This window comes from Peromyscus leucopus, chromosome 3, assembly GCF_004664715.2.
Source record: "Peromyscus leucopus breed LL Stock chromosome 3, UCI_PerLeu_2.1, whole genome shotgun sequence".
Lineage (NCBI taxonomy): Eukaryota > Metazoa > Chordata > Mammalia > Rodentia > Cricetidae > Peromyscus > Peromyscus leucopus.
This window is the reverse complement of record NC_051065.1, coordinates 47,169,090-47,192,604: the sequence shown is the minus strand read 5'-3', so window position 1 is coordinate 47,192,604 and position 23,515 is coordinate 47,169,090. Positions and strand designations below refer to the sequence as shown.

Sequence of the window (23,515 nt, the reverse complement as noted above, 5' to 3'; positions counted from 1 at the left end):
AGGCAGTGCATATTCTGGTTTTCCTACAGGCGGCATCGATAGTGTATTCTACTTTGCACATTAGATTAAGATTCTTTTGAACATTCTGAAAAATCAAGCGGTATTAATAAATTCAAAAGATACGTGATCTTTAAAATTTCTCTCACTGGTTAACTGTCGAATGTTATGTGTAGCAACAAAGAATTGGGGGGGGGGGATGATCAGAGGAACTACCTATGTTCTCATACACATCCAGATAGTTCTCTTTAGCTAGTGCCTGGGAGTCATGGCTGAAACAAAGGTTGAGTTCTCTGCTCACCACCCCAGAGGAGCCAGTGCCCTCTGGTGGTCAGTCTGGCACCGTGGGAGGACCCTGGAAGGAAGCAGTAGAGGAAACAAGCCAAGGAGACCAGTTTATAGAGGCAAGAGAGTTTAGGCAGAGTCACAGGGCGTCATCGGATTACCACTGGCAGTGAACGGAAATCAGCCTACTAGAAAAACATTAAAAGCAAGAGTTTGAGAGGATCCAGGCATGGAAGACTAGAAGCAGTATTCCCAGGGTTGCATGGAAGCTAGGTGGTGATTGGTGCAGTCCAGGGGAGCTTTAGTGACCATGGCATCATTCATTGCTACACAGAACCTGGTAATACTCTATGCTAAGAGGTGCCCGAGAATTGAGTGTTTAGCCATTCCAGTGTTTATAAGATAATAGGTGTAAAATACTAAGTAAACTGCAAAGGCTTATCAGTGTATTATTTCTAAAAATGAAATTTGTACCCTGGATTTACCTCATAGTGTATGTGTTTGAATTGCTAATGTTGGGATGATTCTCTAGTGGGATTTGATGAAGGGATGCAGGGAGAAAACAGCTCGTATTCAGAAGTGTTGGGTCGGGGAGGGGAGAAGGTTGCACAGCTCCCCTGCCCCCTGGTAGCTGTGCAGTTATACAGCAGGTGGGACCTGAACCTGGCTGCTGAGTCACTATGGACCAGACCTCATAACAGGCCAGCACCCCTCAACTCTTGATTAATGTGTGCTTTTGAGGTACTGGAGGCATTTAGTTTTCATGGAATATTGTTCCTAGCTTTCAGGTCATTCACCATTTGGGGATATTATGTAGCTTGGCTGTGGAAGACAGGTTAGCAGGCAGCAACTGTGGAAAAATATATAGATTTTTTTATTTCTTCTCATTCGTCCTTAATTATCAATATCAGTCTTGAAATTACTCTCAAGACGCCAAATTCTAGGTCTCCAATGTTCTAGAGGTGGTCAAGGAATATATGTAAAGTAACCTTTTTTTCCTTTAAAATTCTTTTCTTCAGTAGTACCAAGTGTGTAAGTGCAGGGTATTGAAGACTGGCCTCTACAGGCAATTCGAGCCATTTAATGTGCTCTTACGACACATCTTGGTGAACTTTGTGTTAAACATATGATTGTATTCTGATAGAATGTTTTCATTTTTGGAAGCCAAACTTTGCCTCTTATTTCCATTTTTGATATAATAGAGTATCTGATAGTGATATAAAAAATAGGGAGTCAGATAAAATAGTAGCAGAAGCATCTAAATATCAAATTTAGCTTTGGCAAATGCCCTGAGTAATGTCCTTTGGATAAGAAAAACCCAAGATACATACATTAGTTTCCTATTGTTGCCTAATAACTTTCAGTTTAACACACCATCGATATTTAGCTCACTCTTGTGGGCTAAAGTCCAAGGACTGAAAAACTCTGCCATTCCTGTAGCTAGAGTTTTTCTCTCCGGGTCCCGCCAAGCCCCGGCAGTCCCGTAGCCCATTTATAAAATAAACATACAGACGCTTATATTATTTAAACTGTTTGGCCTAATGGTCCATGCTTCTAGCTATCTAGTTCTTATATCTTAAATTAACCCATTTCTATTCATTTATAAGTTGCCACATAGCTCGTGGCTTACCGGTATCTTAACATGTTGCTTCTCATCATGGCAGCTGGTAGCCACTCTCTCCGTCTCAGCCTTCCTGTTCCTAGAATCCTCTTTTCTGCTTGCCCCACTTATACTTCCTGCCTGGCTACTGGCCAGTCAGTGTTTTATTTATTAACCAATCAGAGCAACACACTTAACATACAAAACATCCCACAGCACATTCCCCTGGAGGCTGCAAGGGGAGAAGCTACTTCCTGACTTTTCCAGCTTCTCAAGGCTGTCAGCATTCCTGGGCTCACAGTCCATTCCATCTTTAAAGCCAGCAAGTGACCACCCTCCTGGAGTCACATGTGTTCTGACCACGGCCAGCAAGGATGCTCTGCCTACAAGACTAGTGGATAATGCAAGATGTCCTCCCTGTCCCGAAGCCCTGAATTAATCTGCACTTTCCTGCTGCCCTGTGGAGTCACAGATCTTCAGGTTCTGGAGATTGGGCTGCAGGTATTGCAGGGGCCTAGGGCAGTGTTCTACCCATCAGCATGTGGAAATAGCTAGCACAAGCCTTCACTCAGAAAATATATTACCCTGATGTGCTTCTGATTTGATATCAGGTCTTTAAGACATCTTCACTTAAGATACTTTTTTTTTTTTTTTAAAGAACCTACCAATTCTGTTTGGGTCTTAATCTCCAGGAATGCTAATGCTGGGTCTCTTTTGTTTGCTTTGATAGTGATAACCTGCTAAGAAGAGCAGCCTGTCAAGAAGCTCAGGTAAAGCCATTTCTGTGATAAAATTAAACGCCCCTTATCTCCGTGGTGCAGGAGCCACAGCTACTCCAGGGACTCCCGTGGGGTCTTGCATCAGTGCAGTTTGACTCTGTTCTCCACCTCCAGATGGATCAGGCTGTCAGCCAGTTCTGAGTAGAATGGGTGGAAGTTAGCCATCTGGTGAAGAACAGTTCTGACGCCCACCATTTTAGACTTGTTTACTTCTGGATCACTCCCAAGAACACATAACCGGACTGGCTGAAGAGCTGGGAACTGGCACATGTTCACAGTTATCCTTGAAGATCTGGATAAACCCTGAATCATTCCTGATTGAATCGCCCCCAGGGATAATGGTTCAGAGCAGCTGTTACCTCTGAAAGTCAAATCTTGTTAAAATTGTTGACTCCTGCTTTTAAAGCCCATCTCCCTAACATGGCTGATTCATAGCATCGCACTGCCATCCAGTTCCCTGGGATTCTGCTTAAGCATCCGTTTCTCTGGCTGTGCTGGTGATAGTTGAATTGTAAATCCTTTCAGATTTAAGACCCTGGCCTTGCTCTCTTCCCCGTTTGTAATTTATACCCTGCAGATGTAGTCCTGTGACTCAGTGCCTTTTTGTTATATGCCATTTAAGATTGTGATGTCAGCAGTGCCTGAAGAGATGTATGAAAGTTAAATGACAGAGACCACATTTAGTAGAAGTGGGTGGCAAACCTCATGTTTGTTTCTGAAGTGTTTTCACTTCAGTAGATACTATTAATAAATCTTTCTTTGGTTCTAAATATGCTCTAAGAATTTGATTTTATTTCTGCACGGATATACCATCTAGTATAGCTTCATGTTATTTAAAAATTAATTTAAATAAACTTTAAATTTTCTTTTAAAGATCAATGTGGTAGTTTAAACCTATAATTCCAGCTTCTGGGAAGCTGAGGCAGGAGGATTGCCATGAGCTTACTTTTTGTGTTACATAATGAGTGTCAGACCAGCCTGAGCTGTACCGTAAGATTCTTTCCCAAAAAAATAAGCTTTTGGATTATTTTTTAATTGACACAATATTTTATACCTGTTTATGAGTCGCAGTATGATACTCTGGTAGATGTATGCACTAGTTAGTGATCAAATCAAGGTAACTACTGAATAAACCTTAAAATCGAGTTCCAGCTGATACACCCTCCTCTTACTAAGGTAAATCCTCTGCCTCTGTTCTGAATCCCAACCCCTCTTACTTTCCCAAGAATAAGGTCTTGTTAGACCTTATTCTTCCCCCACATACTGACCTCCTTACTGTTCTGATCCTCCACTCCCCTGTACATGTTTAGCTCATTCCATGTGACTAAAGGTGGGTTGGTCCTCACAGCTTTCTCTACTTTTCCTGTTTTTTTTTTTTTTTTACAGTCTAAATTAGTGAATGATTAAACTATAAATCATGTAAACTCAACTCTAGTTTCACAAACATCTTAATCCATCATGGAACCTAGACTTGAGTTATAAGTATGGTTATTAATTCTAGGGACTAAGAAATGCGGACAAGGAGGGATAATTCAGTGCCATACATCTGGAATCTGGTTGGCCAGAAGCTGGTGTCTTAGGGTTCTTAATGCTGTGAAGAGGAACCATGACCACAGCAACTCTTATAAAGGAAAGCATTTAATTGGGGGCTGACTTACAGTTCAAAGGCTTAATTAATTCATTGTGTCATGGCTGGAAGCATGGCAACACTCAGGCAGACATGATCCTGGAGAGGTAGCCGAGGGTTCTATATCTGGATAGAGTGCTTGAGCATCTAAAACCTCAAAGCCTATCCCCTAGTGACATACTTCCTATCAGTCTATGGGGGCCATTTTTATTCAGACCACCACATTCCACGCTCTAGGCCCCTTAGGCTTGAAGCCATATCATAATGCAAAATGCATTTTGTCCAACTTTCAAAAGTCTTATAGTCCATCACAGTCAGAACTATGTTTAAAAGTCCACAGTTTAAAGTCTCTGATACTCATGGCAATCTCTTACCTATAACCCATTGTAAAATCAAAATGAGAAAAAAGCAGATCACATATTTCCAACATACAATGGCACAGGATACACATTACTGTTCCAAAATGGAGGAAAGGGAACATAGTAAGGAAATACTGGACCAAAGCAAGACTGAAAAACAGCTGAGTATATGAAGGGTCACCCTAACATATACCTACCTGGCTTCAGCAGCTTTCCTTAGTTGAGGAGGGAGATCCATAACCCATTTCTTCTATCCTTATCTCTAAAGCCAGGACCATTTGGCCTAAGCTGCCAAGTTCTGCTGCTTGCTGGTGCTGGAAAATGGCCCCCTTGTTCAAATACATTTTCACCAGCTTATTGGTTTTTGATAGTTTCCTTCACTGCCTAAGCTTGGCTATCCTGGGTTTTACTCTGTAGACCAGGCTGGCCTTGAACTCTGAAATCCACCTGCCTCTGCTTCCCCGTGTTGGGATTAAAGGTGTGCGCCACCACTGGGCCCTAAACTTTTCTTTAATTCCTTTTCACAAGTTGGAAGCTTAGCTGGGTGGGGTCTTGCTATGAGTTTACTACTCCCTTTATCCCACTTAGCATCAGGATTTTCTTTAATCTGTTTACACTTCCTGGTACTCCTTTTCTCTTTCAACTGTACATTTTGTATTTTTCCTTTCTTGCTCCTTTTCATTATAGATCTACATAAGAATGGCCACTAATAGCCACACAAGACAGTTCATGCTAAGTTGTATGGAAATGTCCTCTGCCAAAGCTGTTAATCCATAGTTCTTTAATTTAGCCTCAGGCAGAGTTTTTGGACGAGGGCAGAAAACAACCACAATATTCTTTACCAAAATATCACAAGAAAGAACTCTAGGCCACATACTAATATTCTTCTCCTTGGAAACCTCTTTTTTTTTTGGTTTTTCGAGACAGGGTTTCTCTGTGTAGCTTTGCGCCTTTCCTGGGACTCACTTGGTAGTCCAGGCTGGCCTCGAATTTACAGAGATCCGCCTGGCTCTGCCTCCCGAGTGCTGGGATTAAAGGCGTGCGCCACCACCGCCCGGCCACTTGGAAACCTCGTGAGCCAGGCCCCCACAGTTCAAATCATCCTTAGCACTACTGTCTTCCTACTAGTATGGCCCATTAAGCCTCATTTAAAATGTCCAATCACTTTTCTAGTCCAAATTCCCAAAGTGTTTCATATTCCTCCAGGCAAAAACATTGTCAGGCCTATCACAGCAATACCCTACTCCTGGTACCAACTTCTGTCTTAGGGTTTCTATTGCTGTGAAAAGACACCATGACCAAGGCAGCTCTTACAAAGGAAAACATTTAATTGGGGCTGGCTTACAGTTCAGAGATTTAGTCCAGTCATGGTGGGAAACATGGCAGCATGCAGGCAGATGTGATGCTGGAGAGGTAGCTGAGAGTTCTACATCCAAATTAGCAGACAGCAGGAAGAGAGTGCCATACCTGGCCTGGCTTGAGCACCTGAAAACTCAAAGCCTACCCCCTTGTGACATACTACCTCCAGCAAGCCACACCACCAGTAATGCCACTCCCTATGAGTCTATGGGGGCAATTTTCATTCAGACCACCACAGCTGGGTTAGTTGGTTCTTTCCTGGTGGAATTGAACAAATTATGATATTTGAAGATTTAGCAGCAAAATGTCAAGATCTGGGTAAGAGTAAAAAGAACAGAACTGATAATGGGCCAGGTAATTTTTTTTTTTATAAAGAAAATATCTTTTTGAAGTATTTGGAAAGTGTGTGTGTGTGTGTGTGTGTGTGTGTGTGTGTGTGTGTGTGTGTGTGTGTATATGTCCATGTGTATGCCTTTGTACTTGTGTCTATGTGGGCCAGAGGTTAGAATTGGTTGTCATCATCAATAGCTTTCCCACCTATTTTTGAGGTTGTTCCTTTTACTCTATTTGGAGCTTGCCATAGACCTGCTGCCCCTAGGGTCTGCCTATTTCACCTCCCAGCACTGGGGTTATAGACATACATTGACACTCTTGTTTTATATTAAGCGGCTCAATGTTATTTATTAAGTGGCGCCGTTTACCATGTGAGAGAAGCCAGGAGGCACAACAAAATCCACTATAAGAGTTTATTAAGGGAAGGGAACAGAAGGGGTGTACATAGGCCTATGGAGTGACCGTGCAGGAAGAGAGAGGAGGAATAAGTGGAACCCGCTTTTATAGGTTCCCCCCACACATATACATATGGGCTTACGTAGCTACGCCACTCATGGGCATAGATTACGTGATCACGCTGCAAGCAAATTACATGATCACACAGTGCACGTGCTACGTAGGACATAAGGCCTGAGTGGGATGACTAAGCATCTTGCCTGGCTACTGGACAACACATGTGCGGTCATGTCGCTGGGGGCGTGGCTAGGAATTCTAACAACTCTCAACTTGTTACCTGCTGGTGATCTGAACTTATTCTTTATGCTTGCACAACAAGCACTTTGCTCTTTATTTACCCAGTGAGCCATCTCCCTAGCACCAAGGGTTGTTTATTTAGAAGCAAGATGTAGAAAGAACCTCTAGTGGACAATCGGAATGTGGTAGGTTTAGAATGAGTTATTCAATACAATATCTTTGTATAACTTTCTTTCTCTAATCTTTATACTTCTCTGCTAGCATTCTGCTACCATAGCCCAGACTTACTCCCCATTCCACCCCACTCCCCCAGATGGGTTTTCTCTGTATAACAGCCCTGGCTGTCCTGTCACTCAATCTGTAGACCAAGCTGGCCTGGAACTCACAGAGATATGCTTGCCTCTGCCTCCCAAGTGCTGGAAAGGCATGTCCTACTACCACCTGGCTAAGACTTGCTTCTTAATTTCCAAGACCTGACGTTTTTGCTCTGTTTAGTGTTTTTCTGTCGTTACTCTTCTCATCAACTGTCCACTCCGATCTAGACATCACAGTAGTGGCTCCCATTCTGTTGACATTTTGAATCCTCGCATTGAATTCTGTGCTTCTTGATTACATTCAGCCTTAGAGCCCATGGACTAGAAAAGGGATGAGTAATGGGTTTCTTTTGTGTATACAGATGTGAAAAGTAACTAGTAACATATTTTGAGAAAAAGTTTTAGTAATAAACTGAAGGATTCAGGATTTGTACCCTGAAAACTGAAGCCACATGGGTTAAACTTCCCTTCTCATAGCCTGCGGGCCTTACAGGTTTTATGCTTGTAGTAAAGTCAGCTATATTTTCTAGAAGATACTGCCACTGGTATGGGAAGCAAGGTTTTTATCCTAGTGTAAAACAGGGCTCATTGTCATTGAATAGCAGTATGCCTTTGTTCTGTTGCTTGTGTGGTTCTGTTATGGAGATCATGAATGAGCTTTTGTTCTTTGGCTGGAAGTAAATTCTTTGGGGATGGAAAAAAAAAATATATATATATATATGTGATCACTAGCTGAATAAAGAGCATTTAATTGAAAACTTCTCCTTTTTCCTTTTCAGGTGTTTGGCAACCAGCTCATTCCTCCCAATGCACAAGTGAAGAAAGCCACGGTCTTTCTCAATCCTGCAGCTTGCAAAGGGTATTTCAGCTTGTGACTTACTGTATTCGGTTTTTCTAAAAGCAAAAGGCAAGATCCGCATAGAGGCAGGTGGTTAGACTGTGTAGGAGTAAAATGACTGGGACCAACACGCTACAGCCATAGGCGCTATTCTCAAAGTGGAAGTAACCATGACATGAACTGATGTTCAGCAAACACCAAGGATTTGTATCAGCTTGGGAGTGCTCCTCAGGGAATGTTCTCCTGCTTTGCATAATTGTGTTAGGCTGTCACCATAGACAAAGATGTACAGAGATGACCAAGAGCACTGTGGGCTCAGGAGGACAGTGTGTTTTTTCCAAAGAAGGGAATCTTAAGCTGTTCTTGGAGGAGACTGTTCATTATTCCCAAACGAGGGTGTGGTCTATAGGGCAGTAACCTAGGAACAAGAACAACAGTGTTCCTCAGTAACTGCTGCAGAAAGGGATTGTGGGAATAAAATGTGAAGAATATCTGGGCTTTTGTTTAAAGTGCTGTAATTCTTGGTTAGTTGATTGTACCCATTGAAATGGAGGCATACTATAAAGGCAAGGAGAGGGTATGGAGAAACTCAAAATTATAAGTGAGGGGAAAAAAGCCATAGGGAAAGTTTACAGTGTTAGTTAGGTGGTTGGAAATATAAATACAAAGACACTGACTATTTTGAAAAGAACAATTTAAAATTTACTTTTTAAAGAATAGAATGAAAGAACTGAAGAGGAAAAAATGATACCTATTATTGTCCTAGTGTCTAGATCAGTTGTGCTTTCTGAGGCTTGAGTAATTTGTGAAAGTATATTAGGTTGGATGCTATGCAATTTAAGTCACATGACATTGATATTGATTGTTGGGACCAGATTTTGAATGTCCAGGTACTGTTATCTGAAGCAAAAAGAAGCAGTGGCCCGAAAGTCAGTTTGGGGGATATGTAGGATCTTTTGGGGAAGTTTGAGCTTGACTTCACAGTAAGGGATATATTGGCTCCTTCTGTAAGTTGTACCTGATTATGCAGACTAACCTTGCTTAATAGACTATTGCTAGACTTGGTTAAATCCACTACCCTTTTCCATAAACACCAATTTTCATACCAGTAATAAACCATATTGATAGGTTCTTGAATAGCACAGCCAAAATACCCAGTACATCAGTCACTGTGGCCTAGTGAAAGCAGCAGAAAGCTCAGGGTGTGTCTGTGTATTGTTCTACTTCTAAAGTATTCTGAGTTACTCAGCCTCCTAAATCCTCAGTATACTCAGCTATAAAACTAAGCATCAAAATACACAAAACCAAAACACAAACCTTAAGAAATGCTATACAGATGTCTTTTGTATTGTATTAAATGGGATGGTGCTTGTGTTAATTGTTTATAGAAAGTTCTGGAGGCTTGCTGCTGCTGTCAGCTTCTAGCTTGGTTCAGATACTCTCCACTCTGCACTCTCACTTTTCCCAAGGACTCTTATAAGTCCCCTTTCACCCTCCTTTAAATGTAGCTCTTTGTTGTGCTTGCCTTTAGAAATCTTCAATTTCTGGTGACAGGGTTTTGGCAATTTCCTTAAGATAGAATTGATTATTCTAAGTTCTTGCTTCTAAGGAATACTTGGTTGTGAGGTTTTTGTTGTATTGTTTTTGCTGCTGTTTTTTTTTTTTTTTCCCTGTAGTCGAAAGTTTTCCTCTGTCCTGCCAGTTCCTCAGCCGCTCAGACCCAAGTAAATACACAGAGGCTTATATTACTTATAAACTGTATGGCCTAATGGCTCAGGCTTCTTGCTAGCTAGCTCTTTTATCTTAAATTAATCCATGTCTATTAATCTATGTTTTACAATGTGTTCTTTGGCTTTCCCAGTCTGCTGGCATTTTGCTCTTTGGGTGTCTGGCTGGTGTCTCCCCCTCTGCCTTTCTTCTTCCTGTCTCTCTCCTCAATTTCCAGCCTAGATATAACCTGACTTACCATAGGCCAAATGGCTTTATTTATCAACTAATCAGAGCAACATATATTCACAGGGTGCAGAAAGACATCCCACAGCATGTTCTCTGGGCCACATTGTTTTTATATTCACAAACTTAATTTTTATGCAAGATTTAGGCCCTTCTTACATTTTGCATATAACTGTACATACTAGTTTTTTTCTTTTTCCATACACACACACACACACACACATGCACACGCATGCACACACAAACAGTGCGCATGCACACGCGCGCACGCGCACACACACGTATGTGTGTGCATATGTGTAGGCACGTATACACATGCATACAGAGAGGCCAGAGGTTGATGTTGGAGAGCATCTTCAGTCTCTCTTCCACTTTATTTGTTGAGGCAAGGTCTCTCAATCAAACTCAGAGCTTGTCAATATGTCTGCTGTCTCTAACGAGCTTGCTGTCCCTGTCTTCAGAGGCCCAGCTGGCTACCATACCGACTGGGCCCTTAGGTGGGTTTTGGGGATCCAAGCTCCAGGTCTCGACACTGGAGCTTGTGCAGCAGCCTCAGCCACTGAGCCATCACTCCGCCTCTATTTACATCTTTAAAGTTAGAGCAGATTCATGTTCGCAAGTGCAGCTCTTTATCTAAAGGCAGGTTAAGATGCTGCCACAGATGGCCTCCCCTGAGTGCATTGCTTCCTATAACAAGGTGGATCCCTACATGCATGTAGGACACGGATGCTCTGAAACTCCCCAGCACCTTCTGTTTTAAAGCTTTTACTATTTAATGGCACTATTTTTGCCATCATCCCCATGCACTAACACAATGTATAATTTATTGTACAGCTTTCTCATTATGTAGGACTGGTTTAAAACTTTAGGAGAACCTTAAGAAATAAGATAACTGTGTGTTTAATGTTAATAAATAATACATTAAAGAGTAATTATCTTGTGTGGTGCCTGAGTCTAGAAATTGCTGTAAGTACATAAAGTTTTTATTCAGGCCTGGTGCTATTGCACCCTTAATTATGTAATAAATAATGTATTTCTTATTGGCAACACTTGTTTTTCGATCTGAAGAAAAGTCTGCTTTTACTTTAGAGATTTTTCTGAACCTGTGGCATCATATAAAAATAAGAATAAACAACAAATGTCTAAATGGCTTTTCTGAAACTCACAGGAGGCTACAGATTTGTTATGATTGATATGACAGATTGAGACTTTTGCTTTTAGGAAATAGATCTGATCCCCTCCCAGCTGTTCTGCTCTTATTGTTGCAGCAGTACAGGCATCCCTCGGAATGTTCCTAGCTCCACCTTTTACTATGGTGCAGACATGGAGATGGGAAAGAGGGAATTCATTCCCATGTAGCCTTTTATGTTCATTCTGTTAATTGTTCAAGCACCAGAAAAGGTGGCAAATGTTTAACTTGCTTATGTTCCCAGTTAGGGCCTTGATGGCTCTTGTGGAATCTTGTGCCATCTTTTCCGTTTCTATCATAGTTCCTGAGAAGTAATGTTTCTTTTGTATGCCATTTTGTGGTTCTAGCTTTCAAGAAAGATGGTGAAAGATTTGTTCTGTGTTCACCTCCTGAGTATTCCTTTTTAGCTGCCTTTGTATTTTTCATATAAATATCCTTAAGAAAGGTAAAACATACCTCACTGGTTTTTAAGGAAATTGTATTTTAGGAAAAGGGCTAAGTAAATATGTATGTAGAAGTTAGATGTTTTAATACTGTGTGTGTGTGTGTGTGTGTGTGTGATGTTGAAAATACCAGGGTAATAGACAGGCCAACTAGTTCCTGTATTTTGACATTTATTTGATTTCAACTCTGCCATTTGTGCAGAGAGATTTTTTGCTATTTCTACCTTTGAGCCCTGGACTGTTTTTTGAATCTTGAACTGAATTGGAGTGCACTAACGGAATGACATTCATGAGAAATGCACAAACTCAATCAAAGGTTGTTTAATGATTTCTGTAATTGTAAGATATCACAGTCAGTAAGGTACCACAATCATATTTGCCTTTCCTCAGAATTTACCTGTCTACATTTGGAGATTTATTCACTCATTCATTAAAAATGAATATAAAATATCAATCTATCAGATATTTAGTAAGTACCTTTGAAATATCCCATCTTAGAAGTTGGAGGATTCAATAATTACTAAGGACTGGTAACTATTTTTTGCAAGCTTCTTATCCAGTCCTAAAGAAAGGCCATCCTCATCATGCATTGAGAACATTGTTGATGGACAGATATATCAAATGCTAGAGGAACAGAGATGGGCTTCCGTTCTTGGGATATGTAGACCAGCTCCTCATTAATTCTCCTTGTTAGTCATCTGTCCTAACAGGTACCATTGACTTTTCCTTTCCTAGCAAAAACTCAACTGTCATGGAAAAAACTTTTGAGCTCTCTCTACAGGTTTAAAGATTTGAGATGACTCCTAGTGTTTAACTTTAAAAACTTTTAAAAAAAAAAATGTATCTCTTCCCAGGAGATCATGCTGATTAGCAAAGGATTAAGTAAATCTGTTTTGTTCCCCTGGGCCATATGAATCATGTTACAGTACATACCTCTACTTCCTTTATTAGAATATAAGTAAATTGTAGTAGCATGCCTGTGCTCTGAGAGTGTGAGTTCTACAGACAAGCCCTGTTTGTGTCATATCTGCTTCTCTGCTGGGTCTGGAATTGGCAATTATGAGTGGGTCAAGCTTTGTTGTTTTGACTGTTCATTGTTTGTCTAGTGAGAATGTAGCCTCCCAAATGTATACAAGCTGATTGTTTGAGACAAGGGACAAACTGTTTTTCTATCTATGGTAACTCCCTGTTGAACTTCCTATACTGGAACAAGTAAGTCTGTGTTCTCTCGGACACATGATTACATTTTTATTCTCAGCTTGAGAATATGTCTTAAAGTAATTGTGGTGTTTGTTTTTTTTTTTCCCTTTGTCTACAGCAAAGCCAGAACTCTATTTGAAAAAAATGCTGCCCCAATTTTACACCTGTCTGGCATGGATGTGACGGTTGTCAAGGTGAGGAGGACCACCACTTCTAATATATCCTTTGCTCTTACCTTCTAAACAGAACTCAGTTTTTTCATTTAAGTCAAGAAGAAACTCAATGTTGTATCATATTCATATTCTATTAATTACTCAAAGAAGTTTTGTTTTCTCTTGACATTGTCTGCTTTTCATTTCAGCACAAGCTCACGTGAGTATGTGGAGCAGGGGCCCACATGGGTGTGTGGAGCAGGGGCTCACATGGGTGTGTGGAGCAGGGGCCCACATGGGTGTGTGGAGCATGGGCTCACATGCGTGTGTGGAGATCCTGAGACTTTCCCTCTGAGAGGCAGCAGGTGGAGTTATCTCTTAGTTGTCAGAGTGTGTTCCCCAAAATACAAAGCCCTCCAGTTTGAGTGGTTTAATTTCTTGGTAGTTCCCGTAGCAGGTAAACATTTTCTTGCTTGTAAAGAATTATTTGTGACTAGGAATTTTAAAAAGAATCATTAGAGTTTGAGATTTTTAGGTAAGAAAGAAAAAGGATAAAATAAGTTAGAAGGAATTGTTCATTTGAGACAATGTCACAGGTTTCCATTTTGGTGAACTTCAAGTGGCATATGTGTGTGTGTGGGGGTGTGCATTTAGTCAAAACCAGCCTTCTGCTATGTTTATTTTTAATTAATTAAAGAAAATTGTGTGTATGTACGTGCACTGCATACATGCCTAGCGTCCACAGCAGCTAGAAGAGAATGTCAGGTTCTCTGGAACTGAGCTACAGGCAGTGGTGAGCCACCATGTGGGTGCTGGGACTCAAACCCAGATCCGCTGGAGGAGCAGTGAGTTCACTTGACTGCTGAGCTAACTCTTCAGTCCCTGCCCCCTCCCGTGTTTTAAACCTGTGCTTCTTTTTTAATTATTTTTTGAAATTACAATTGCATCATTTCTGCTTTCCATTTCCTCCCTCTAGATCCTCCCATATTCTCCTCCTTGCTGAAACACTGTTTTTAATAATATTTTATTGATTCTTTGAGAATTTCATACCAAGTATTTTCGTAATTCTCATCCGCACTCCTCCCCCAACTCATCTCAGATCTGTCCCCCAACTGTACCCCCTAATTTCCCAACCCCTCCTAACTTCATGTCTTTAAAAATAAATAATTCAGGCAATTTTGTGCTGCCATCTCCGGAGTGTAGTGGCCCTACCAGGGACCACCCCTTAATGACAACTTCTCTTCCTTCCTGAGAAGCCACCAGGTGTCACGAGCTCCTTATTTGGTGCTGGCGGCTTCCAAGCCCCTCCCTTCTCCATCCTAGAATGATTGGACTGCTGTGAATGTATTTCTAAATTACACTTTGAGTATCTCGTAGAGATTAGAAGGTTGTGTAGTATAATTGGCCATACAATTCTGAATTCTCGTTTCTAATTTGTCAGGCTTGATCTTGCAGTTGCTTGCCTTTGGGGTTAGGAGAAAGGAGAAAACATTTTCATGAGCATCTATAATGTGCCACAGTCTAGGTATGAGAGCCCTGAGGATGATCATGTACAATCAAATAATAGTTCCTTATTGTTTGATGAAACTCTTGGCTAAAACTCTGAGCCTGGAGCTTTGCTGAAGGGAGACACTGCATATTAGGCTTTTGTAATAGTTCTACAAGTTTGTAAGTTCTGTTTCTCTTTGGCAGTATACGTTCAAGGCATTTGTTCCTCTTAGTTGGTTTTCAGATTAGTTGGCATCAGGTTGTTCATAATGTCCCCTTGGTACCTTTGAACTTTGTGTAGCTTTTGCAATGTCCTGGTTACCTTTCACCTTAGCTGTGCCTGCTTTGTTGCACTGGCACTGACCCCCCCAACCCCCGACCCCCGACCCTAGTGGTCTTCAAGATATTTTAGCTCCTGCTGAAATCCCAGTTTGCCTGTGAACCTTCTCACTGACAAGGTTGTTTCATTTCTGGTCTTTCTTGAAAAATTACTTCCTTCATTTTAATTTTTTTTTTTTTTGCCGCTCTCTGTTTGACATTTTCTTGGGTTTATTTTATTTCCCTCCTGTATGTATTTAAAGCTGTAGACTCTGTTGCTTCATCTGTGTCCTGTCATTTTTGACACAGTTCTTTCACTATCATTTCTAACTATTTTCTCATGATTGTGCATTTACCCATTTCTAAAGATAATTTTGTCTGATATTTGCTTGACCTGTGAATTAATTTCTAGGTCTAAAGTTTTGCTGGGTATCATTTTGTTAATGATTTCTGAATTAACTGCATCACCATCAAAGAAGTATTCTATATAATTTCAGGATCTTAAAGCTTATTGGGATTTGTCTTTATGTCTAGATTGAATAGTCTGAGTAATTGTATCGACTAGATATTGTGTTCTGCTATGACCTACAAACCAAATCTGTTCATTATGTACTACAGATCTTCTCTTTCCCTCCTGTTTTTTTTTTTTTACTTTGCTTTTATTGATAATAACTAAACTATCCTGTTAGAAGTTGCAAATCTCCTAGTATGATTGTGCATTTGCCCATTTCTGTAGCTAATTTTGTCTGGTTTTTATTGTTGTATTTTGAGATGATTAACTATCAAGGAATGTTTGTTATAAATGTGAACCTTAGCCTATAGTGGCTTACCCTTTCTCCTGTCCAACTGAAGATATGTTTAAACCCATTTCTCAGCGTGCTGTGCATTGGTACCCAGCACCTTGACTCAACTATTGCTTTTCTGATTAGGTTCTTGTTGGTCAACAGTCTGTATTTAGAAATGTCTTGGTGTTAGTCTCCTCAGGAATCCTTAGTGGCATGAATGGAGAATATTTTTGATGGCCTTCCTCACCTTTTAGGTTGATGTGACTGTTGTGTGTGGCCCATGTGGTCTCCACCAAGCATCCTCACAGGGTAGCTGAGTTCTCTGAAATAAACACTATCAAATTTATTTCTAAATACTTGATTATATATGTTTTAATAAGGAAGGACATTTTTCTGTGTAACTATAACAACATCTTTAGACCCAACAAATTTAACAATTCCTTAATACCAAAGGCTTATGGCCTTCTGTTCATATTTTATAATTTTTCAAATTTAAGATACTCAGCAATTGTATATGAAGACTAGTATACTATTTATGTTACATGTTCAGAAAATAGGTATTAGAGAGAGATGTAAATCTTAGTAGAAATATTAATTTTTTTCCTGTAGTTTAATTGAAACTATTAGTTTTTGAAAGGTTAATTTCTTTTATATTAAATTTTATTTGGAAACAATTTAAAATGTGCAAAAAGTTACAAAAACAATACATACATATTTATCTGCTTCACCCAGACTACTTACATTTTACTGTGTTTGCACATAATTTCTCTTTACACAAATGTGCATGTAGGTATATAATATATATAGGAGTTCCTGCATTGTTCTTATGGATGATGTCTTAGGGTTTCTATTGCTGTGAAGAGACACAATGACCACGGTAACTCTTATAAAGAAAACAGTTAATTGAGGGTGGCTCACTTACAGTTTCAGAGGTTCAGTCTGTTATCATCATGAGGGGGAGCATGGCAGCGTGCAGGCAGAGGTGGTGCTGGAGCTGAAAGTGCTACATCTTGGCACAGAGGCAACAGAAAGTTGACTGACTGTCGCACTGAGTAAAGACCTCAAAGCCCATTCCCACAGTGACACACTTCCTCCAACAAGGCCACACCTCCTAATAATGCCTTCCCTTTGGGGGCCATTTTCTTTCAAACCATCACAGGTGAAATCATTGATCCCTGATGAATGAACTCATCTTTCAGCTCCTTTCCCTGTCCTGGAAGTCGGGGTGTGGAGCTCAAGGTTCTAACCCTTAAATCATTTGTTGGCTTCTCTGGTGACCAGCTCCCAAAGTTGCCTCTATAACACATACTCTGGTGTGCTTGAAGGGTGCTTCCTGTGAGTAACAAAATTAATTTCCATGTATCTTCAGAGCTCTGTGCTAGGAACAGGGCACAAAGACCAGGTATTTCAGATTTTACTACAGGTGTTTTAGCCCATCTGATATTTCAGTATTTAGGTTTTGCCTGCTGGTGTGTCTTGTGTATTTTGAATTGGAGGTAGTATTTCTATTTCACTTGCTTTATGCCCTTTAAGCTTTTAGCATTTGTCTGCAGGGCTGTATATATCAATGTACACCCTGGTGGTGGCTGAAATGTACATTTAAATGTATGCATATATCTGAGATGAACATTCTTAGTAAAAATGGGAAGGTGGAGTGCTCTTCTGTGAGTACTTCAAAACACACCTGCATTTTTTATGTGCCATCATAGCAAAACAATAATAATCTCCATTTACTTAGCATAGTACCAGTTGCAAATACTTACTTTTCTAGCTGTTCTAAATTATGCTGTGTAGCAATAGTACAGGAAGCCATGATTATCCCTCTCTTGATACACGGAAATTCATTGATAAGGAAATTAAGATCTAGCGAGTTTAAGGCTACTCAGCTAAAAAGTAGCAGAGCTGAGATTTACCATAGGTATCTTGGGCTCTGAAATCAGTGCTCTTTTCATTACATCTACTTCCCCATTTGCATATGCGCTTGACTTCCTGCCTTCCGATGAAAAGCAGTGTGTGAACAATGTAATAGAAGCCACAATGACTCTTGGGCTGCCTAGAAGTATAACTAAAACAAGGTATTGGGCTTGAATTTTATTTTTAAATAAGGAGCTAAGTAGATAGTTTCTGAAGCCCTTTCTGACTCAGAAAGTCTAAAACTATAAAAATCCTTACCTTGTGGCTTTCCTAGAATTTTCTTGTCTATCAACTGTGTAAAATTAATAGAATCAATGTAAAACTTTAAAGAACATATCTCACCTTTTCATCCTTTGAACTTGTGGTCCTACAGTGACAGATTTACCAAAGCTTTGTTTTATATTTCAGACAGATTATGAGGGACAAGCCAAGAAGCTCCTGGAACTGATGGAAAGCACAGATGTGATTATCGTTGCTGGAGGAGATGGGACACTGCAGGAGGTAGGGTCCTCTCCATCCATGGACATTTTTAAGGGGAGAAACATGGAACTTAGGTTCTAGGACAATGGCGACAATAATTAAGGAAATTGTTGTAGTTCATTATTTTAGGGCTGTTGCTCACAAACCACTACAGCCCTGAGCTTTTCTCCTGTACTTTTCTTGTTTTTTGTAAACCTTCCTCCCAGCAAAAAGAAGAGTTGATATGTAGTCAAATTTGTTTGACAAAATTCGATAGAACAAGCAAGGATCTTTAATCCAAGCACTTGGGATGAAGCGGGAGGTCTTGAGGTCCAGTTAATCTTGGACTACATAGCAAGACTGACCTCAAATATCGAGTGAGACAGGAGGCAAAACGGGAATGGACGGGCTGAGCTTGTTGTGCTGTGCATCCTGTTATACAGTAGCTCTGTGATGGTGTCACAGGTGGACCTGTGTCACATGGTGTCACCGAGGACAAGTTCTCATCACATGACAGTTTCTCCCAAGAATACACCTCTCTGCCCACTCACATCATTCCTGCTGTGTAGAAAGTTAACTCTTAATACTGCATATAGAGGAAGAGGTGCTGCGTGTTCAGGTGTATGAGTCTGTCTTCTTCCTGTTGTTGTTTTTAAGGTTGGTTGGTTGGCAGTCAGTGCTAGAGAACAAACCTCACGTATGCTGGGCGAGCGCTCACCGCTGAGCTCTAGCCCTAGCCCTGTCTTTGTTCTAATGTTAATATCACTCACCCTTAGTGAGATGCTCCACCTATTAGAATGGCCAGGATCTAGATCACAGGCAGTACCCAATGCTGATGAGTATGGAGCAGTAGGAACTGTCATTCATTGATGGTGGGAATGCAGAATTGTTTAGTCACTTTACCGATTAGGATAACCAAAATCCAGGAGAAACAAAACAGAAAACTGAACATACCCTTACCATGTTATCCAGCAATTGTGCTCATTGGAAGTTACTCAGAGGAGTATTGTTTTCTTGTATGCACAACTATTGTGCATACAAGAAAACGTGCACATGGCCATTTATAGTGTCTTTATAATCGACAAAACTTGGAAGAAATGAAGGTCCCCTTTAATAGGTCAGTGGGTAAGGTAGAGTTACATATCCAAGTAATGGATTGTTTAACGTGAAAAACAAAGAATTCTTCAGTTATGACAAGACTTGGAGGAAGCTGTTTATTAGGTGAAAGAAACCATGAAAAGACTTTAGTTTACATACAGTTCAACTGTTAGACATGTGGGCCAAGCAAAAGTAGAGAGAGGAAAAAGGTAGAGTTGCCTGAAGTCGGGAGAAGAGAAAGATGAGTAGTTGGTGCACAGGACTTGTAGGGCAATAAAAATACTTTGGAGATGATACTGATGGCCAGGTGTCATTACATGTTTGTTAAAATACATAAAATGTACAACACAGAGTGAACACCAATCTAAACAATAAAGTTTAGATGGTAACTTTAATGTAGGATCATCAGTTTCACCAGATGCTGTACTTTACTTTACACCATACTGCATTACAGTGGCCTTTGAGCTCTCTTTGATGGCTTCATCAGTATGAGGGGTCAGAAATGAACAGTAGAGACTGTCCTGCGTCTGACTTGGCATCTGTATGGGCCTTAGTAAGCTCCTTTTTTAAAAGCTCTGCTAATGATCTTGTAATTATTTTTATAGCTTGTTAATGAAATGTGAAGAGTTCTGATTGCCTACAAAGAATACAGTAGACCATTGACAGCCTGTGTAATACTGAAACCCAGTTAGGTGGGACAAGATAAAGGAATGAGATGTGTCAACCTTTAATTTGTTTTCAAACAGTTTCTTGTAGCTTGCTTTTGAGCTACTTGTAGTAGATGTCAACTCAGAGATGTGTCTGGTAAGTGCTGGATTAAGACGTGCCCATGGCTAACTTTAATTTTTACAAATGTTTTGACAAAGAGACAGTGAATTGTATATTTGGTGCATTTGCAGACATTAAAGTAGACATTGGCTAGAGAAGGGATTGTTTAGGTGTGATGGCTCACACCTGCTTCCTGGCACCAAGGAGGCTGAGGCAGGAGGAATGCAGAGAGTCTAGGCTAACTAATGAGACCCGGTCTCAAAAAATGAATAAAATAAAATAGGCAGGTGATTAGTGTTAGCTGTTTAGCCCCTTTGTCTTCATAGCCCTCAGGAAGAAACACTTCGGTATGGATTTCTGAAAATAGTAAGGCATCTTTCTCTCTGGGTACCTCAAAGGGGTAACATGGGCTTTTCTGCATAGTTGAAAAGAGCGCACATTTCTGTAGAACCTACAACATATAAACATTAGTACAGCTATGTTTTGTAGACCTTGAAACATAATTTTACTAATGTAATGTGGAATTTTTATAATTTATCTTAGTTTTTATTATTACTTCTAGGTTAAGAATAAAATCCAATTTAGCCCTGATTATATTTGAGAAAATGATGTGTTTTTAAGATCTAGTACATAATTTAAAATAAGTTTCTAGAAGAAAACAAATAAGTTTGTGGTCCATGAAATTTGAATCTAATTTTGTTATGATAAAGGAAATGCACGTTGTTTATAATAATTTTCTTACATTCATAGGTTGTTACTGGAGTACTTCGAAGAACAGATGAGGTGAGCTTGTAACAACACATTTAAGCTTTTACTTTTTATCATTCTTTTGTCTTTTGCTCCTCATGATGCATACGTACATATTTATATATATGTACGTATGTATGTATAAGTATACACATGCATATATATGATGTACTGAGGATTGAACCCAGGGCTTTGGGCATGCTAGATGAGCACTGTACCACTGAGCTACACCTCCAACCCTTTATTCATTTGAGACATGGTTGTAATAAGTTACCCAGGCTGGCCTTGAACTTGTAGTTCTCTTACCTCAGTCTCTGGAGTCTCTGGGATTCCAGGCATAGACCACCATGCTCAACTCCTGTGTTACAGTTTCAATCCAGTGCAAATGTGATAGAATTTGATTTTTGAACAGATGATATAATACTGTTCCTCTGTCATAGGTCATTCTCATGAACCATGGTGGACTTCCTGTGTTGGTAATCTGGAGTACCATAGCATTTTAACAGCAGTTTGTACTATATAAAAATTTCCTGTAGAATCTTTTCTTCAAGGAATTCTTTCATCAATTAATAGTGATGTGTTCATATAAGAGGGACCAGATAGCACTGAAATGAATGAACTAGGCTAATTTGGTTGAGGGTGAGCACAAGGACCTGAGTTTGATCCCCAGGATCCATGTAAAATCAGCTGGGTGTAGTCGGTGGTGCTGCTGGTAATCCCAGTGCTGGCTGGCAAGGAGAGCTGACTTTGCAGGTTTCAAGCCCTGGGTGAGACCTTGTCTAAGAAAAATGTGGACAGTGCCTAGAGAACAGGATGGGAAGTTGCCCTCTGGTCTCTTTGTGTGTCCCAAAACCTTACCCTCTGCCTGTGCACAGACAAATGTGTATGCATACACAAGAATGATCTAGATATAGAAATATCTACATCTTTAGATCTTAGAAATGTTAAATACAAAGTAAGTTTCTAAAAAAAGGTGATACATATTTTTATATGGTTTTAGAATGCAGAAAACAGTACTGTCACTGTGTGTTATTTGGTGTGTAAGTATATAGTAAGAAAAAATAATGTAGTTGGAAAAGAGTCATACCAACCTAGCATAATGATTTCCTCAAAGAAGAGGCAGGAGAACAGGATCTCAAAGGACTTCATCTGTCTCTCTGCCTGATTATTTACTTATTAATTTTTATTTTGCGATCCTATTTCTTAAAATATCAGAAGCAAAATGGTAAATGTTCTTAAATCTGAGTTGTGGGCTTATGGGGTTTTGTAATATTTCATTCATTGTCCTGTCATAGCTAAAACTATTTAAGTAGAAACAGAGGGTGGATTGAAAATCGTCTTTTGGAGTCTTTAAGTAACACTGTATCTGTGACATTTAGTTAAACCCCTAGTCTGTCATTAACTGACAGCTGTTTGACTCACTCTCTTTGCCCTGTTTGTATTTGAAGAAGCTTTTGAAACACTGTCACCTGTCACTGGTCACTGTAGAAACAGGGATTTTTAGTTGAATTACCTGTGTATTTCTTATCTAGTGTGATCGCTTAGTGTGACTCTCAGGCTGGGCAATTGCTCCAGTAGTCGTAAGATTGTCGTTATCTTAACCCAGTTTCCTATAAAGAACTGCACTTACTGAGTACCCAAATCTGTCTTCTAAATTCCGAGTCATTGTGTTTCCATGGCCTGCTGTGTTTTGGAAACTGCTCACTTGGAGCATTTGCTTGCTGGCCTAGGGATGGGGAATGGAGATGAGAAGGAAGACACAGGCCAGACTCTGTCATAGAGGACACACATATGCCTCTCTGTTGAACTTAATTTTCTGATTATAACAGTGAAACTTTCTCTTCTTTTTGTTCTATCAGGCTACCTTCAGTAAGATTCCAATTGGATTTATCCCGCTGGGACAGACCAGTAGTTTGAGTCACACCCTCTTTGCCGAAAGTGGAAACAAAGTCCAGTAGGTTGTCAATATGGGATGCTAACGTTTCTGGATGATAGAGCCTAGGACTGAAAACCACATGCATGATAAAGTCGACTGATTGTTTCCTTTAAGTACACATGGTGACAAATAGCAAGTCTTTGTGGGAACTGAACTGTTAGCCTTGGCTTCGTTATCCTGGTGACGTAGGCAGGTAAAACAACTAAGTACAGTCACGTCCTTTTGTGACTGCCTGGAGTGGTAGGTAGTTGGATATAGCAGACAGGAAAGGCAGTGAAGTCCTGACATCTAAACTAAATTGCTGAGAATCTAACAGTGTCTTTGGGAGTCAGGCGAATTGTTGTTTTAGTAGTTCTTTTTTCTTGAAAGCTTTAGGGAACAAAGCCCAAATCCTTCAAAAAGGTAGTGATCTTGAATTTGAGGCCTGGCTTTCACAGCAATTAATAATATAATCTTGAGCAAATGTTGTCAAAAGACATAAGTAAATGGAAAGTGTTGGGGAAATCATTACACAATATGCAGTGTAAGGTTTGTGACAGTTAGATGTCAGGAAGTAAATATTTGCTGAATGAATTAGTTAAAAATTTCTCAGAATTTTTTTCTTGCTATAACCTTCTAAGTCAATAATAATGATACTCAAGTGACTTTTTTATTTGAGTTAAAAAAAGTTTTTTTCTGCTTTAGAGTGTTTTCTTAGACTGGTTCTTATAGATTGACTTTCCCTGTTAGAATTTTGAGGGCCAACAATTATATCTTTTAACAATTCTGTGCTGTTCATAAAAGCCCGGGTACATATAAGAAAACCCAGGCATGCATATAGATATTTATCAGCCCCTCATTCTGATTTCTCTCAGGTGCCACAGGATTCTTCAGCCATTCTC

General features: G+C 40.0%; 1 protein-coding gene across 1 annotated transcript in view; it reads left to right on the top strand.

Annotated features, from left to right (window-relative positions):
* The window catches only part of Agk (acylglycerol kinase), a 79,136-nt gene that overhangs the window by 24,445 nt on the left and 31,176 nt on the right, over positions 1–23,515 (top strand). The window contains exons 3-8 of the mRNA XM_028859052.2: positions 2,613–2,652; positions 8,126–8,205; positions 13,088–13,163; positions 18,035–18,127; positions 20,702–20,734; positions 22,558–22,652. Coding sequence (XP_028714885.1) covers positions 2,613–2,652; positions 8,126–8,205; positions 13,088–13,163; positions 18,035–18,127; positions 20,702–20,734; positions 22,558–22,652 — 417 coding nt within the window. The remainder of the gene's footprint in view (positions 1–2,612; positions 2,653–8,125; positions 8,206–13,087; positions 13,164–18,034; positions 18,128–20,701; positions 20,735–22,557; positions 22,653–23,515) is intronic.